Source organism: Amphiprion ocellaris, chromosome 10 (assembly GCF_022539595.1).
Source record: "Amphiprion ocellaris isolate individual 3 ecotype Okinawa chromosome 10, ASM2253959v1, whole genome shotgun sequence".
Classification (NCBI taxonomy): domain Eukaryota; kingdom Metazoa; phylum Chordata; class Actinopteri; family Pomacentridae; genus Amphiprion; species Amphiprion ocellaris.
Window position 1 is genome coordinate 32,714,039 of NC_072775.1, and position 15,777 is coordinate 32,729,815.

At 39.9% G+C, this 15,777-nt stretch overlaps 1 protein-coding gene and 1 pseudogene across 4 annotated transcripts in view; one reads left to right on the plus strand and one right to left on the minus strand.

The window, feature by feature from the left end:
• Positions 1–248: 248 nt before the first annotated feature.
• LOC111563877 (tripartite motif-containing protein 16-like) lies at positions 249–3,235 on the plus strand (annotated as a pseudogene).
• Positions 3,236–3,541: 306 nt separating this feature from the next.
• Positions 3,542–15,777, minus strand: part of LOC111563873 (extended synaptotagmin-2-like) — a 70,557-nt gene continuing 58,321 nt past the window's right edge. For all 4 annotated transcript variants that reach the window (XM_023263153.3, XM_023263152.3, XM_023263151.3 and 1 more), the window contains 9 exons: positions 13,346–13,420; positions 13,038–13,124; positions 12,807–12,956; positions 11,162–11,586; positions 9,282–9,380; positions 9,066–9,197; positions 8,879–8,984; positions 8,613–8,662; positions 3,542–6,275 (listed from right to left, as the gene is read on the minus strand). In XM_023263153.3, the coding sequence (XP_023118921.2) occupies positions 6,230–6,275; positions 8,613–8,662; positions 8,879–8,984; positions 9,066–9,197; positions 9,282–9,380; positions 11,162–11,586; positions 12,807–12,956; positions 13,038–13,124; positions 13,346–13,420 (1,170 nt within the window). In that variant the 3' untranslated portion in view covers positions 3,542–6,229. The remainder of the gene's footprint in view (positions 6,276–8,612; positions 8,663–8,878; positions 8,985–9,065; positions 9,198–9,281; positions 9,381–11,161; positions 11,587–12,806; positions 12,957–13,037; positions 13,125–13,345; positions 13,421–15,777) is intronic.

Sequence of the window (15,777 nt, forward strand, 5' to 3'; positions counted from 1 at the left end):
GTTCAACACTCAGCGTCTCTCTCTCTTCCTGGAATGAATCTCAGTCTGATAACTCTCCTCTTCTTCCTGCTACCAAACACAGCAGCTCCAGTCTGTCCACATATTTCCTGGTTTCCTCCCCTTCAGATCTGCACTGTGAACATGGGTGGAACCAACATGTGGTGACGTAGAAGATCTGACAGGCCCCGTTCACTGCAGGAACACATGATTTGTAGATCAGAGATCAGACTAGTTTCAGGAAGGAGGAAGTCAAACTCACACAGTCGCTGTTAGTGACAGGAGAGATGGCTGAGAAAGGAGTTCAGCTGGACCGAGAAACCTTCTCTTGTTCCGTCTGTCTGGATCTACTGAAGGATCCAGTGACTCTTTCCTGTGGACACAGCTACTGCATGAAGTGTATTAAAACCCACTGGGATGGAGAGGATGAGAAGAGAATCTACAGCTGCCCTCAGTGCAGGAAGATCTTCACACGAGGCCTGTCCTGGGAAAAAACATCTTGTTAGCAGTTTTAGTGGAGGAGCTGAAGAGACTGGACTCCAAGCTGCTGCTGCTGATCACTGCTATGCTGGGAGATGAAGATGTGTCCTGTGATGTCTGCACTGGGAGGAAACTGAAAGCCTTCAAGTCCTGTTTATTCTGTCTGGCCTCTTTCTGTGAGAAACACCTTCAGACTCACTATGATTCACCTCCATTCCAGAAACACCAGCTGGTGGAACCCTCCAAGAAGCTCCAGGAGAACATCTGCTCTCATCACGATGAGGTGAAGAAGATGTTCTGCCGCACTGATCAGCAGTCTATCTGTTATCTCTGCTCTGTGGATGAACATAAAGGCCACGACACAGTCTCAGCTGCAGCAGAAAGGACGGAGAGGCAGAGAGACTGGAGGTGAGTCGACAAAACATCCAGCAGAGAATCCAGGACAGAGAGAAAGATGTGAAGCTGCTCCAACAGCAGCTGGAGGCCATCAATGGCTCTGCTGATAAAGCAGTGGAGGACAGTGAGGAGATGTTCACCCACATGATCCATTCATCCAGAAAAACAGGACGAGATGTGGAGCAGCAGATCAGATCCCAGCAGGAGACTGAAGTGAGTGGAGTCAAAGAGCTGAAGGAGAAGCTGGAGCAGGAGATCAGAGATCTGAAGAGGAAAGATGCTGAGCTGAAGCAGCTCTCACACACAGAGGATCACAACCAGTTTCTCCACAACTACCCCTCAGTGTCAGCACTCAGTGAGTCCACACACTCATCCAGCATCAACATCCATCCTCTGAGACACTTTGAGGAGGTGACAGCAGCTGTGTCAGAGCTCAGAGATCATCTACAGGACATTGTGAGGGACACATGGACAAACATCTCACTGACAGGGACTCAAGTGGATGTTTCACTGTCAGATTCACAAGCAGAGCCAAAGACCAGAGCTGGATTCTTGAAATATTCACGTCAAATCAGTCTGGATCCAAACACAGCACACAGAAACCTGGTATTATCTGAAGGGAACAGAAAAGTAACATATATGGATCAACAGCAGTCTTATTCTGATCATCCAGACAGATTCACTGGATGGTGGCAGGTCCTGAGTAGAGAGAGTCTGACTGGATGTTGTTACTGGGAGGTGGAGTGGAGAGGAATAGTTTATGTATCAGTAGCATACAAGGATATCAGCAGAACAGGAAGCTGGACTGAATGTGGATTTGGAGGCAATGACAAATCTTGGGCATTATATTGTCACCAAAATAGTTATCAATTTTGGTACAACAACATCCAAACTCTCGTCTCAGGTCCTCCGTCCTCCAGAGTTGGAGTTTACCTGGATCACAGTGCAGGTATTCTGTCCTTCTACAGCGTCTCTGAAACCATGACTCTCCTCCACAGAGTCCAGACCACATTCACTCAGCAGATACATGCTGGACTTGGAGTTTATCATTGTTTTGGAACAAGTGCTGAGTTGTGTAAACTGCAGTGAGTCTGATTGTGTCTTTGATTCTTTGCCTCATTTATTCCTCTGTTTGTACCTTCAACCTGCCCTTCTTGACAGAATTGGTTCAGTTGAAATAAATTTGGTATCTTTCTGACACAGACTTGTATCTTCATCACAGTCCACAGGTTCTTCATGGATTTAAGTCATGGCTTTGGAGATGCCGGTCTAAAACTTTAATTGTAGCCTGACTGAGACATTTCTTCATCACTTTTGATGCATGTTTGGGTCATTGTCTTGTTGGAACAGTGTGTCCAAGATCCACCCTTATGGCTGATGATTTTAGTGTTTCCTGAGAAATGTGGAGGTAATCCTCCTCCTTTATTATTCCATTTACTCTTATTTATTATAGATCTTCTGGGTCAAAAATATACATGCAGCAATTATAATATGTGGAGAAATGTCCATTTTCACCTCAGTAAATTTAAAGTTCCACAGAGCATGATAGTGCCACCACCATGCTTGATGGTAGGTTTGGTGCTCTTGTGGTTAAAGGCCTCACTTTCTCTCCTCCAAACAGATTTCTGTTCAGTTTTTGTTCCATCAGACCACAGAACTTTCCTCCAGAAGGCCTTTTCTTTGTCCACGTGATCAGCAGCAAACTTCAGTGGAGCTTTTAGGTTCTGCTTCTAGAGGAAGAACTTCCTTCTTCATGGAGCCTCTCAGCTCATGTTGATGTAAAACACTGTGGACACTGATAGCTGTGTTCCAGCAGCTTCTAATTCGTTGCAATCTGCTTTTTAGTAATTTTCAGTTGACTCTTGCCCATCCTGACCAATTGTCTCTCATCAGCAGGTGATATTTTCTTCCTGACTGTGGCAGTGACACAACTGGACCATGAACTTTATACTTAGTTGTTTGCACAGCTGATTTTGGGATCTAAAGCATCTTTGAAATGGCTCCCTCCAAATTACTTTCCTGACACATCCAAGTCAATAATTTGCTTCATCAGATCTGTACCATAGACTTCCCCACTGTCGTGTTTAAGGCTGAGTCTAATGAATGAACCAAATGGGTGCTCTTTAAATTGGCCAAAAGTTGCTGTATGTGGACTGTGATGAAACAAGCCACTGTCAGAAAGACAACAAATGTAATCAAACTGCACAATTCTGTCAAGTGGTCAAAGATACAACCAGAAGTTTTTGTACAGCTAACAAAAGCACCTAACTGAGGTGAAAATGGACATTTAACAACATATTATTGCTGTATGTATATTTTCGACCCAGAAGATCTATAATAAATTTATTAAAGAGCCAAAATGCATGATTGTTTTTTTTTTTTATGACACTTGTGTTTGAATGATTCCACCATAGAAAATTAAGAGTTATAGGGGTCATTGCAAATTCAAGATTGCTACAATAAACATGTTCTTTACAAGTGCATGTAACTGTTTGTTTACGATTGTATACATAACAGCTGCATACAAACATCCACACCGTTGCTCAAAACCTTCAGCTCCACTACGACTGGCAAAAGGCTGGATTACAGAAATAGTCACAACATGATTTATTCACATCACCTTAATGGCGTCCACAGTCATTAAAAATAAAGAGAACTGAAACCATGCTGCTCTACAGCTTCATGCTGCTAAAGCCAGCTAAAGCTCTTTATTCATTTTAAAAGACATTTAGAAGACATTCTGAAACATGGGGAACCATCGGAACACTTTGTCGCTTGTTCTCATCCATGTAAATATCTCTGGGTTGCGTGAATCATAAGGCACAATATAAATTAAGATGACGGAGAAGAAAACCCGCCTTTCAGAGGACGAACTCTACCCCAGAGGCTTAGCTTTCGGATCTGATGGCTTACACACAAACTTGTGGTTTCTTACAAAATAAAACAAGAGACCAGACAAAGAGGACGAGAGCTGGAAAACACAAATAAAAAACATGGAAAGACATCAATTTGCAGTTTGCATACAGATATGTAAAATACTTTGTTGACGCGAACACAACAAGGCAAAGGTCTATATGTCGTGTTTTGAAGGTCAGAGGTCACGTTAACCACCTCATTATCAACACAAAATTGCTGCTCTTTGGCTGTTTAGAGCCACAAAGACAACAAATGCATTTAGTTAATGTGTTTGATATCAAGAACTGCATATCCTGTGTTTTTGTTGTTGATATAATTCCCTTCTGTTCTGTTGAGTGTTGTAACGTCAAAGCAGTGTTTAATATGATGTGCGTATACATACATTTTTTTTTAAAAGCCAACATCATTCTCACCATTAGTCTGCTTTCTCTCATGTTGAAAATGACACTTGACACCAAGTTAAGACCAAAGTTGATTCATAAGTAAAATGTGAGCAACAGAGTTTACATTAACGTCACTGTGGCAACAAGTTCCACTGTGAGAATCGCAATTAAAAAGATTTATTCTGCAAGAAAATATTTCTCAACTTTTTAAAGCCACTATGTGCAGACGTCTTCATTGATTAAAGCATCTTTCAAATAATCCACAAATATCTGAAATCTGAAATTTGGTGCGATCCTTCCAGTCCCATTAAACCTGAACAGGTGTTTAATTATCATGTAAATACTGGTCTTGTTTAAAAACACAGTCTTAGGCAATATTAACACATAAAGTACTGATGTTTAAGTTTCTCCTGTACAGTTTGTTTTTTTTTACATTCACGGGCTACAAAAAGGAACTTTGGAAGATTTAAACTATTACGTTAAGATTCATTGCAAAAAGCAAAAAGTTTAAAAAATGGAATGACAAAATGCATTTCAGCAACCGCGAGCCAAGTATGACATAACTATATAAATACATGGATGATTTAAACATAGGAAAAACATTTTTATTTAACAGTGTAACAACGGAAATTGGTTTTCTCTGATTTGAGGTACATCATGAGAACTTATTCTACACAGAGTGGCTTTATAGACATGAGGAAAATGTGTTTGACAACTGAATCTCTTTAACGATGGAGTAGTTAAACATTTTGGGAAAATTCTAGTTAGCTTAGCTTGGCATGCAGCCGTGCTTTGAAGGTAAGGAAATCCACAACCAGGACATGTAAAGCTCACTGGGATTGTCCAGATAGTGCTTTTACTGACGTTTTGTACCCAACTTTTTCTTGCTTTGGCTTAACCAGCTCTCAGTAAGGCCACTATCACTATCATTTTGTACAATTTAAGTAAACAAGATGTATCGTGTTAATTTGTGAGCTTTACAGGTGCTGGTGGGTTGATTTGTTTCCCTTCATACAGAGTCAGGCTAGCTGTTTCCCTCTGCTTCAAGTTGTTATGCTAAGCTAAGCTAAGTTAACCATCTCCTGGTGGTGTCTCTACATTTAACTGAGACAAAATGTTAAATTATTCCTTTAATTGATTTGTATCCTTACACAATTTGATGCTTACATTTTTTTAGTTTTGTATTTATTACAAAAAAACTCAAAACGTTTCCCTAGACGAATTTAGGCAACGTTTACACTGAATACACATGATCCCCGACAGATTAAAAAAAACACATATGTGCAAATATTCATATTCAGTTTAAAAAAAAAAAAAAAAAAAAATCACGAAACAAACTAGCAACACTCAACAATGGCCTTATTTCAGTGTAATAACGGATGCTCGTACAGTTTTTTTGTTTTGTTTTTCCTCTTGGTTAATACACTCAGGTTATGAGTGGGAATAAACCAGTGTGTAGTTGTGTTACCAAAACCCACCAGGGCGAAATCATAAAACACTGCTCGTCTCTTTGGTGCAATCGCCCACCTGCTCTGCTTCAGAAGCTGTCCAGAATGTTTTCATTTAAAAACAGGAAAAAACTGAATCAAACTAAATAAAATTACAAACAATCATTTGGCCAAGTAAGAAGCCACACGGCTCTCTCATTTGCAGAACACACACCATACTCTGTTTTGTCCAGCATCATGGTACATTATTTACACTTGTACATTGTCGTTCTTTGTGGAAACTCTGGTACAACACCAAAAAAAAAAAAAAGACTTATAGTTTCTTCTACAAATATGGAATTCAGACTTCCATAGCGGTACATTATGTAATACGTAGTTCTCTACGAGTTTACACTCCCTTGAGTCAATCACTCACTTCTTAAAGGGGAGGCTTGCCTTGCGACTGATGTGATTAAATGAGCGTCAAAAGCTGCTTTTCTCAATCAGTTCCTTTACGGTTCCAAATAATGAAAATAAAACCCAAGACATGGCGGTCTGCAGATTAAAGTGGAAGTGTATGAAGTGGAAGTGTGGCGATATGATGATACCAACGATGGCGATGGAGACTTCTTATAGTTGGTGTGGCCTCGTCAGGCCGTCTTCGCTCAGCTCAAACCTGCAGGAGGAAAACAAGCTTTTGTGAAGTGCTGACATACGGAGTTTGTAAGCTTGAATTTTGGAGTCAGTCTCGTTTTAAGTGCACAAATTCCTTACATATGTTTTTTGTTTTCCTTTTGGAGAGAAAACAGCAACTTTTTCAACTTCTGAACCGAAAGCAGCTTCGTTTTTTTTTTTTTGCTCTCGTCACATTTTTCCTCACTGTGGGCTCATTTTTCATTACAATATAAACTCTTGAGTCTTTTTGGAAACAGTACAACCATGACTAGAAGGAGACAGAGCTTGAAAGTGCATTTTGTGCAGTATAATAAAGTTTAAATGCCATAAAACACAAAAATGAAAAAAAGAAAAGTTTAATTTCTGAATTTATTTGCAGAAACTGAGGGGAAAAGTGACCCACAGGTGTTACTGATACTGGACAAACATGGTGACCCTACACGCTTTAGTTATTGAATGTATCTTCCAACAACCAGCTGGCAACTTGCTCCACTGTACACAAGTTTTGAACCAAGCTTCATTTCTTTTATCGCTCTTTAATTTGTTTACATACTTGCCTACAGTTCATCAAATTTCTGCCTGGTAAAAGTTGCTTGCAGAACAATTTTTTTCCTCAGAGAATCCGTTGCAAACGCTTAATTTTTTTCAAAGTTTTAAACAAGACATGCAGATTTCAGGTTTCGATTTGGTTAATTTTCCAGGTGGAAATGCCCGTTGTGCATGATTAGTTCAAGGACATTCATGGAAGTTTCTGGCACTGATGTAATGGTTTTGTGTTTCAGAGAGTTAAATAGCAAACACGCGACCAACAGACATACTCAAATTTCACACCACAGCGTAACACTAGAAAACAGATTCTGACTCAAATTCTCTTCACGTTAATGGACTGTATCTATTTTCACCTACGGACACACAACTGATCACCAACAATTACAGTAAATAACAGTGAACCTGCTCTAAAATTTTGGCATTTAATCTGTGCTATTTTTACAAACTAAAACCATCTAACCAGGTAGTTGCAGACAGTTCAATTCATGGAATGCAAAATGTTCATCTAACTTGAAGCATAGCGTCCAGAGAGTCCAATCCGGCCTGCAGGACGACTTCGTAAAGTGTAAAAAGATGCCAAGTTTCAGGAGCAAATTAAGCCAACTTAATGTAAAACGCTGCTTCAGACACTTTTGCACCATGAAGAATATTATTCTGTGAAAATGAGTATTTGCTGTGGAAATATTTAAAGACATTAAACATTGTGCAATATGATGTCAGTCAGCAGCTTCAGTACGACAGTTTGGTTTGGTGGAACCCTGTGGTTCATGTACTGCTACAATTAAATTTAATACATTACAAGTCAGGGAAACAACTTAACCTTCTTCTTTCATAGTTCCAACTTTAGTTTGTATAATGTGGTGTGTCAGGATTACTACACAGATGTTTTAAAAGTCTGTAAATTTAAAATAATCTCCAGATCTTCACAAGTTGTTTTGACCATACAAGATAAATACTATATTGTTCAGTTCCAGATACATGTGACCAAATGTTGTGTGCCTTTGTAGACAAGCTGATCTGTAAGTTGTAATGTGTCAATGATGAACTGAAGCATCATAGTTTTCAGAATATACTTTTTTGCACTTAAAGGGAACTTTTGGAATTGTGGTGATTCATAACTTATTGTTCTCTGACTTTTTCCGGCCCACTTGAGATCAAATTGGGCTGAATGTGGCCCCTGAACTAAAATGAGTTTGACACCCCTGATCTAGATGGTTCTATCCCTCTGTTATTGATTAGAAGAACCAATGTCTGAAGCTTAATAAAGCACTCTGCAGATGTTTCACAAGCACGTACTTACAGCAGTGCAGTCACTTAACATCATGTGGGTGAAATGCTGCTAAACCAGACAATGTAGCTTTGAGCACCACAGATTAATCTGGTGTTATTGATGTTTTTTTTTGGAGCTATCTTACCCAAAAAGTTGCAAACGTACCATTTAAATATATAGAACTATTTGTTTTCTTGTGCTCTATCTTTGGAGAGTGGTTTTCATACCACTGTAGAAATCTAACACCAGTGTTAGTCTACTGTCTGCCACTTTTCAGCATCAGTGTCACAAACATTTGTATGTCTATGAGTGCTAACATTTTCTGAATGGTTTCTGTTTTTTATTAGAAATACAATTTTTTACGCATTATAATCGAACTTTATCATGTTGTCTGTTTTAGTCCACTTTCTGCTGTAATTCATCCCCATGAAAAGATGGAGTTCAATATAAAATGGTGAGAAGCTTGCTCTGTTTGCCCTTGTGTAATCAAAAACACATTTAAGAAGTAGAAGGACTAACCATTGTGTCCAGCCTTTGGTGATATCCTCATGAGTCAAATCCACCAGAACCTGATGAGAAAACAATACTTAGGGAAAAATACACCACACTCGAAGCTATTCTATCTAATTAAACTGATTTTAAGTTTTCAATAAAGCAGATTCACAAACTAGAAAAAGCAAAGGACAAAATACACAATAACTTTTCTGAACTAGTTTTCGTAGAAGCAGGAACACCATCCACCACTTCACCGCCATTACTTTGCTAAAGATATTTCAAGTCTGCACCTTTCCGAGAAGGCCCTTGTGTTTGGAGAGCAGACCTCCGCCGTTCTTCACCGCAACATCCAGAGTCCGTCTGTGGAGCTCGACGAGGGAAACGCTGAACTCGAACCTGTGGAACAACGCAGTGAGTTCACACCAGCTTCGCTCCCATTAATCAGCAGCTAAAACACAGCGAGGCGGCTGCACTCACGTCTGATCGTAAACTGGGTTGAGGGTTTTCTTGAAGGTGTGAGTTTTCCTCCTGCCCGACCTGCGTTTGTCAGGAAGCAGGTACAGACGGACGTAAGGATCGGAGCCCTGATCGGTGAATGCGATCAGGTTTCTGTGGAGGCCGACAGAAGGATATTTACTCGAGAGCGAAGACATGGCTTGTTTTGGGAAACAACTCAATCTTATTGATGCGTACCTGCAGGCGTGAACGACTACGATGAGCTTGTTCCTCTGGGAGCTGTGTCGGACCGTCAGCTGGACCTCACCCAGCGGGAAATAACTGGGGCCTGAACCACTGCACAGAGTGACACATACATTTAGAATCCAGTGCAACGTTAACATATTTACATCTTCGTCATACTTGAACATACTGAGCTGGTAAAACGTCTGGTACAAAGCTTTGTAACGTAGGAACTCTCATGTTGTGCAAACCATAAATTCTCTCTAGGTCATTCTTTTCCTACTTAGTCAAAGCATTTAACAGATCTAAAAGAGAAAAACATAAACTTTAGGCTGATTAATGTGGCTGCCACTGACTATCTACACACAAAACATGTTCCTCATATCTTTCTTGCTGATTTAGACAACTTGAGGTAGCTTAATGCTTTCATTACTCCAAAATCTTCTAATTTATGATTAGCTCTAACAAGTCAAATCATAAATCATTGGCTGCAGATGTGACAGCTGCCGTTAGCCTGCGAAGCTAACGGCAGCTAATATCTGGTTTCTTTAAGTGCCAGTAAACCAAAAAAGGTGAAAAAATCTTATTTAAATTTCTGAAGCTATTTGGTTGTATGGTTGTAACTTTCTGCTTCTGACAATACAGACCAGCTCCTGTCTTAGCAGCTAGGATAACTACAGTCATTTAAGCTAATGTAAGCTCTAATATAAGCTTTAACTGAATTAAAAATAATATGAAATTACTTTATTTGCTGTTTCAAACACATGTACATCATTTTAAAATTAGTTCAGTTAATGAAATCACAAGTCTGCAGAGGTGGCAGCTGCTGCTACTTTGAAATGCTAAGCTAGTTAGCTTTTAGCAATAGTAATTTATGTGGTGCTCCTTTATGTTTATTTTTTTTTCCCCATTTTTGTTGTCATCTAACCCAGTGGGTGAAAACGTATTACTTAAATTTATGGAATGTGGTTTCATGGTTTTAGCCTGTTTCTGATTAAAAAAAATTAGCTAGCAGCTGTCATGCTAGCTAAAAGTTACTTAAATATAAGATTTTGCTGCACTGAACAGTCGTATGAAATGAATTTAAAGATGTTTTAAAAGCATGATGGTATAGTTTAAGGTATTTTTATTCATTAAATGTAAATATATGATTAGAGAAAGTTCAGTCTAATATAATCACATGCCACATGCAGACAATGCTCTACAGCTAGGCTTGTTACCTTTTAGCATCACTAATTTATCTAATTTTTTTCTCCATTTTAAGTCAATTTAACAACACATTATTTTGTGATGGTAAAACTTAAGTTAATAACAAGTTGGAAAATCAAAATGTATTTTTACAAAAAATAAATGAAATTAGCTTAAGGCTAACTCACTAGCTAACTGTAACTAGCCAGGGAGGAGACACTGCTCGTATTTTTTTATTTCCACAAAATTAGACATTTCTATGGCATCATACTGTTTTTTGTGAGGTTAACTGTCAGGTAGTCATACTCAGGTCTTAACTTTAAACAAATACATATATACATACTGTGTTTTGAATTTGTAGAGCAGAGCAGCCCTTGATTTGAAACAGACTGATACAAGATTGTTTCTAAAATATTCGACTTTTTTCTAAATATATTTTATTACATCTCTCTCTGACGTCCTCCTGTTTTAGTTTGTGGTCGTTGCAAACTCAAAATACCTTTTAAATTTCCCTTTTGTCGTTATTGACAGAGAATATTACTCATTAATCATTGCTCAATGCTAATATTAAGTGTTCTGTGGTCACACTTTGACGGTTAAACTGTGATTTGTCTCAAAAGAATCTTTCTGCAATGGAAAGAGTCAAAAACATGCTTTTAAGATCAAGATCGGCGGATGTCCAAATAAATGTAGAGATTAATAGGTACTTCTGCAGCTGCTGGAGTCGGTGCTGCAGCTCCTGGGCGGCGTAGGGGTTGGAGATGTCAGACGCGATGCTGGGCGTCGGCTCCTTGCCTCCGGCCAGGTACTGCTGGGAGCCCGAGATGGCCAGGTTAGAGGTGCTCCTCCCGGTTTCCGCCAGGCTCTGACCTCCACATCCTCCACCGCCCGACCCCAAGTCCGTGCTTCCCGCTGACCTCGCAGAATCCTCGGCTTCCCTCCGCCGGTTCAGCAGGTCCTGGGCCGACACGGAGGCCGATCGAGGGATGTCGGAGGTGGAGGATGGAGGCTTGGGGGACTCAGAGGAGACGGAGGGTCGCGGGGTCGGGTTGGAGGAGCTCGACTTGCGTACCTGCACTGAGGACGGGGTGGAGTTTGAGGACGAGGAAGAGTCTTTATCCAGGCACAACACCTGAAATCAGAAAAATGGCACAGAAAAAAAAACAAAAAAGAAGTGAAAGTGACAGAGCGGCTGAGGAAGACCATCAGACGTGGCTGAAAGCTCTGGAAGAAGTTAGTGAGTGGATCTTGATATCATTTTGCAGCTCTGTCAAATAAATGCAGTAAAAGTTATGCAGCATCTGTCAACAACAACAGCAACAACAGAAAACTTTACTCCTGGAAAATAACATTGATGATATTTCTATTTCACCATAATTGAAATTATTTGTTGCTTCTTCTGGTGGAAACCATGTAACAGCCAGTTTAGTGTATTTAGTTTAATTCAATATCGCCATACCTATCATTTTAGTCCAGTTGTGTGAATATGGTATTTTAAGATGCAAGCAAGTAACTGACACTCTTGCATGTATTTAATGAAGAATTTATGACATTTCAATATAAAAGCACTAAAAGGAGTGTGTTTTTCTTCAAACTTAGCTCAGGTAACAAACAAAAGCTATCAAATTAGTGCTTATCTAGTCGTTCAGAACTGGAAGGAGACACATTTTTCCTCATAATGTACATTGCCACAGCAACACCTGTTTTAGCTCCTGTCTCTTTAAGATTCTCCTCCTGAAAACATGTTTTAATCCCAGATCAATGAGTACAGGGTTGTAGCCCCAGCAGAAGCAGCTCTAGTGCAAAGACATGACAGTGAGGCACTGCTTATTTTTAAGCTAACTGCTAGTCTGGTGTTAAGCTAATGTGTTACATGATGGCACAGATAAGTAACAGATGAAAAGTCTGGACTTGAAACGGGGCATTAGACTCTGGGTGGTTGTCCACTAATTGTAAGGTTGGCGGTTCGATGTTTGGGGCCCCTCCATGTTCCGAAGAGTCCTTGTGCGAGGCCCTGAACTGCACGTTACGTGGCATGGGTGAATGAGAAACACATTATAAAGCACTTTGTAGGACCCAGTTTAGGTTAAAAAGGTGCAACATCAGTTCCGTGGAAGAGATTAACTCCCTTTGAGACGGCTTCTATTAGTTTGCAGACCTTCTACAAAAAGCTAAACACTGTGAAGGAGAGAGAAAAGCAGAATGTGGGCTCCTTAAAAGCTTCATCCTGCATGTCTCAAACCAGAAGGTCATTTTACTGTCCAGAAGTGACTCCCGAAAAGCTCGCAACGGCTCGGCGTGTAAGCGACCTGCAACTGCGCAATGATCTGAAACCTCCAATTAGTCTTTTACCCGCAGAGCCATCTTCATCTTGAGGGTGCAGCTCGGTCCAGAGTTTCTGAGGGGGAAGCGCTGGCTCAGCGTCATGTCCTCGGCCTCCAGCAGCTGCCTCAGAGGCAGCGTCAACGTCCCCAAAGAACACTCGTGTTTCTCATCTTTCACCTGAAAGACACAACACAGACATCAGACGCCTCCCAGCTTTAAAGGCTTCTGAACATTCGACTGGACCGGACGCCTGCTTACCTCAACCTCCAGCTCTTGGGTTTTGGGGTTGTGGATGAGGAAGGTGAAGGCTTCCTCCCACACCGGTTCATTGGTCTTATATCTGGTCTGGAAAAGGACACAGGAAGTGGAAGGAAGTCTAAGGGCTCATGTCATTTCTAATGAAAACATCAAGACAACACGGAGGACACAAACTGCAGATTTTAGGTAGCAGGCAGTTATTTTAAGGACATGGGCTCACAAAGTACTTCCTCTGAAGAAAACAGATTGCATACACACAATTTTCAGAATGAATTACGCAATAAAAATGAGTGTAAATGTGCACTCACCTTGCTCTCAAAAGATTTGTGTCCCACTGTGAACTGGACAAACGGACTGGGATCGCTGGTCACTTTTTTACCCGACTGCAGCAGAACAAGAACAAGTTTTACACACGAGTAAGAAAGATCTTTGCTTTTTGATGCTCATGCTTTTTTATTTTTCTTGAAAAACACCATGACAATAGTTTCTTTAGAGCTTATCTGCAATAAACTGCTTTAACCCTCTGAACTCCAAAACCCATCGGTGGGTTATCTTTAAAAATAACTAAAATCGCTCAAGTTGTACCACTTATTAGACCCAGAAATGATAAATATACAAAAAAAATGTCAGATTATCCACTTTTCTGATGGTCCTTGAATGACTCATCCATAACAGGAATATTAACCAAATTGAAGATGAAAACTTTTTATAAAAATTGCATTGTTCTACATGTTTAATTTTTTAAAAATTGCCAGAAATAAAGTCTTTGCAGCAACCAGATTCTGTGAAAAAAATCTTTTTTTACTCTCCTTCGTGGTTGTACTGTTTCTACAGAGGTGCAGGACTTTATTTTGCAGTGAAAAATGAGCCCACAGTAAGCGAAAATGTTACTGGAGCAAAAAAAAAAAAAAGGGCCTAAAACTTTTAGGGGTTCAGAAGGTTAAAAAAAATATTTACTCTAATTAAAACATCTTAAGTCACTACAAAAACTTCAAAAAAAAAACGTACATTTTCCTGCTGAATATTCTTCCAACTTTGCCCTTAACATTAAATGCAGCTACACCGTAGATTCTGAGCATTTATAAAGTGCATTCTGGACTCGTACAGTGTCATTTTTGGGCAGTTACAGGAGACGACTCCGGGAAATAATTAAGAAGAAAAGCACTTAAGGGTAAAGTGTTTAAGTTCCCTGAACCATGAAGCGTAGAAGAACACCAGATCGATTTAAAGGAAAAGATCAGTTCAGTTCAGACAACAATGCTGTTATGTACAACACACATTGTTAGAAACAGTTTTAGCCGACAAACACTGCGATTAGTGGAGTTTGTTAATGATTTCACAGCAATAAAAGTCAGTAAATGGAGCTGTTTTAGATGCTGCAATGGCGCCCCCTGATGGGAAAGTCACCAAATGATCTTTAATATTTAACCTGATCGGGTTGATAGATTTTCACAGGAGAACAGACGAGAAGGAGATTTTAATTTGTCCAGATTTGAGATCTGATTTCTGCTTTCAGATTTTAGTTCATGGCGCTCAGAGCATCAAGAAATTACATTAAAAACATTCACAAGCAGCACGTCTTTGCTGAAACTAAATCCACACAGACCTCAGCACCGGCTGCTTTTAGAGGAACTATTTTCTTCAGTGGAAAGTAGTTCTGGTGAAAAGTGTTCACAGTGAGGTTTGTGGATCCTCCTGAGAAACAGGGACGTGGTTTCCGTTTCTGAACAGACGTATTGCTGTTTCCGTAAATCTTTTAAATGTAATTCTTAGTTCACATACACTCCCTGATGTGGCTATATTTCAGCAACAGGATTCTCAAAAAGTTTCTCCAAACTTCACCCAAATCTGGTGCCTGAGCATAAAAACAATTAAATAAAAATCTGGTCTTCAGTTCGGTACAAACAGCCTCAGTGTTAAACAGGCAAACACAAACATGGCAGATTTACTCATCTGGCTCAAATCAGGAGTTGAAGATTCTTTTAAAAATACAATTGAAGAGTCTGAGTGACAAAAATAAGAACATGTGGCTACAGAGGAACTTACTTCTCAGAATTTACAGCAGCCAAAAGTATGTGGACAACCCTTCGTGTTCGCAGTTTGGTCAAAGCCCACTAATTTCCTAAATGGGAAAACTCAGTAACGTTTTAGACAACGGTGTTCTTAAACTCGTTGACAAGAATTTCCATGAAGAAATGATTTCCTGCGGAGGAGCTTGAAAAGAACCGGAGGATAGTTGGACAGCTTTAGGTGCTAGATTAGTTTGGGATCCAGTCTGATTACATCAATTTTCCCATGTGATTGTCCACATATGTGGAGGTGAGAGAGTTTGTTGAGTTTAAAGTCTGTCTAGATCTGTTTTGTGGGCGTCGTTTGATGCATTCAGGCATCAGCTGTAACTCTTAAACCCATGGATGCTGTTTATCTGTCTGCATTAAGGTTTATCCAGATAAAATGTGCTTATATAATTGATAGCTTATGTATAATTAGTGCAAGGACATATCAACCCACAGAATCTGCATTGGCACACTCTATTTATTCTATGGGTCTTATCTATTCTTAATTTCACCACCAAGTTTCTGCATCTTTTGTTTGATTTGGTGCAACTTTTTAGCAATATATCCCTGCAGCTAGCTTCATGTGGACGGATTCAAAGGAAGCGGCTGTTAATGAAGCAGATTTACGGCCGCCGTTCTGGAAAGACCCGATCAAACGTGGCCTTCGAAGTTGAGTGTCCACA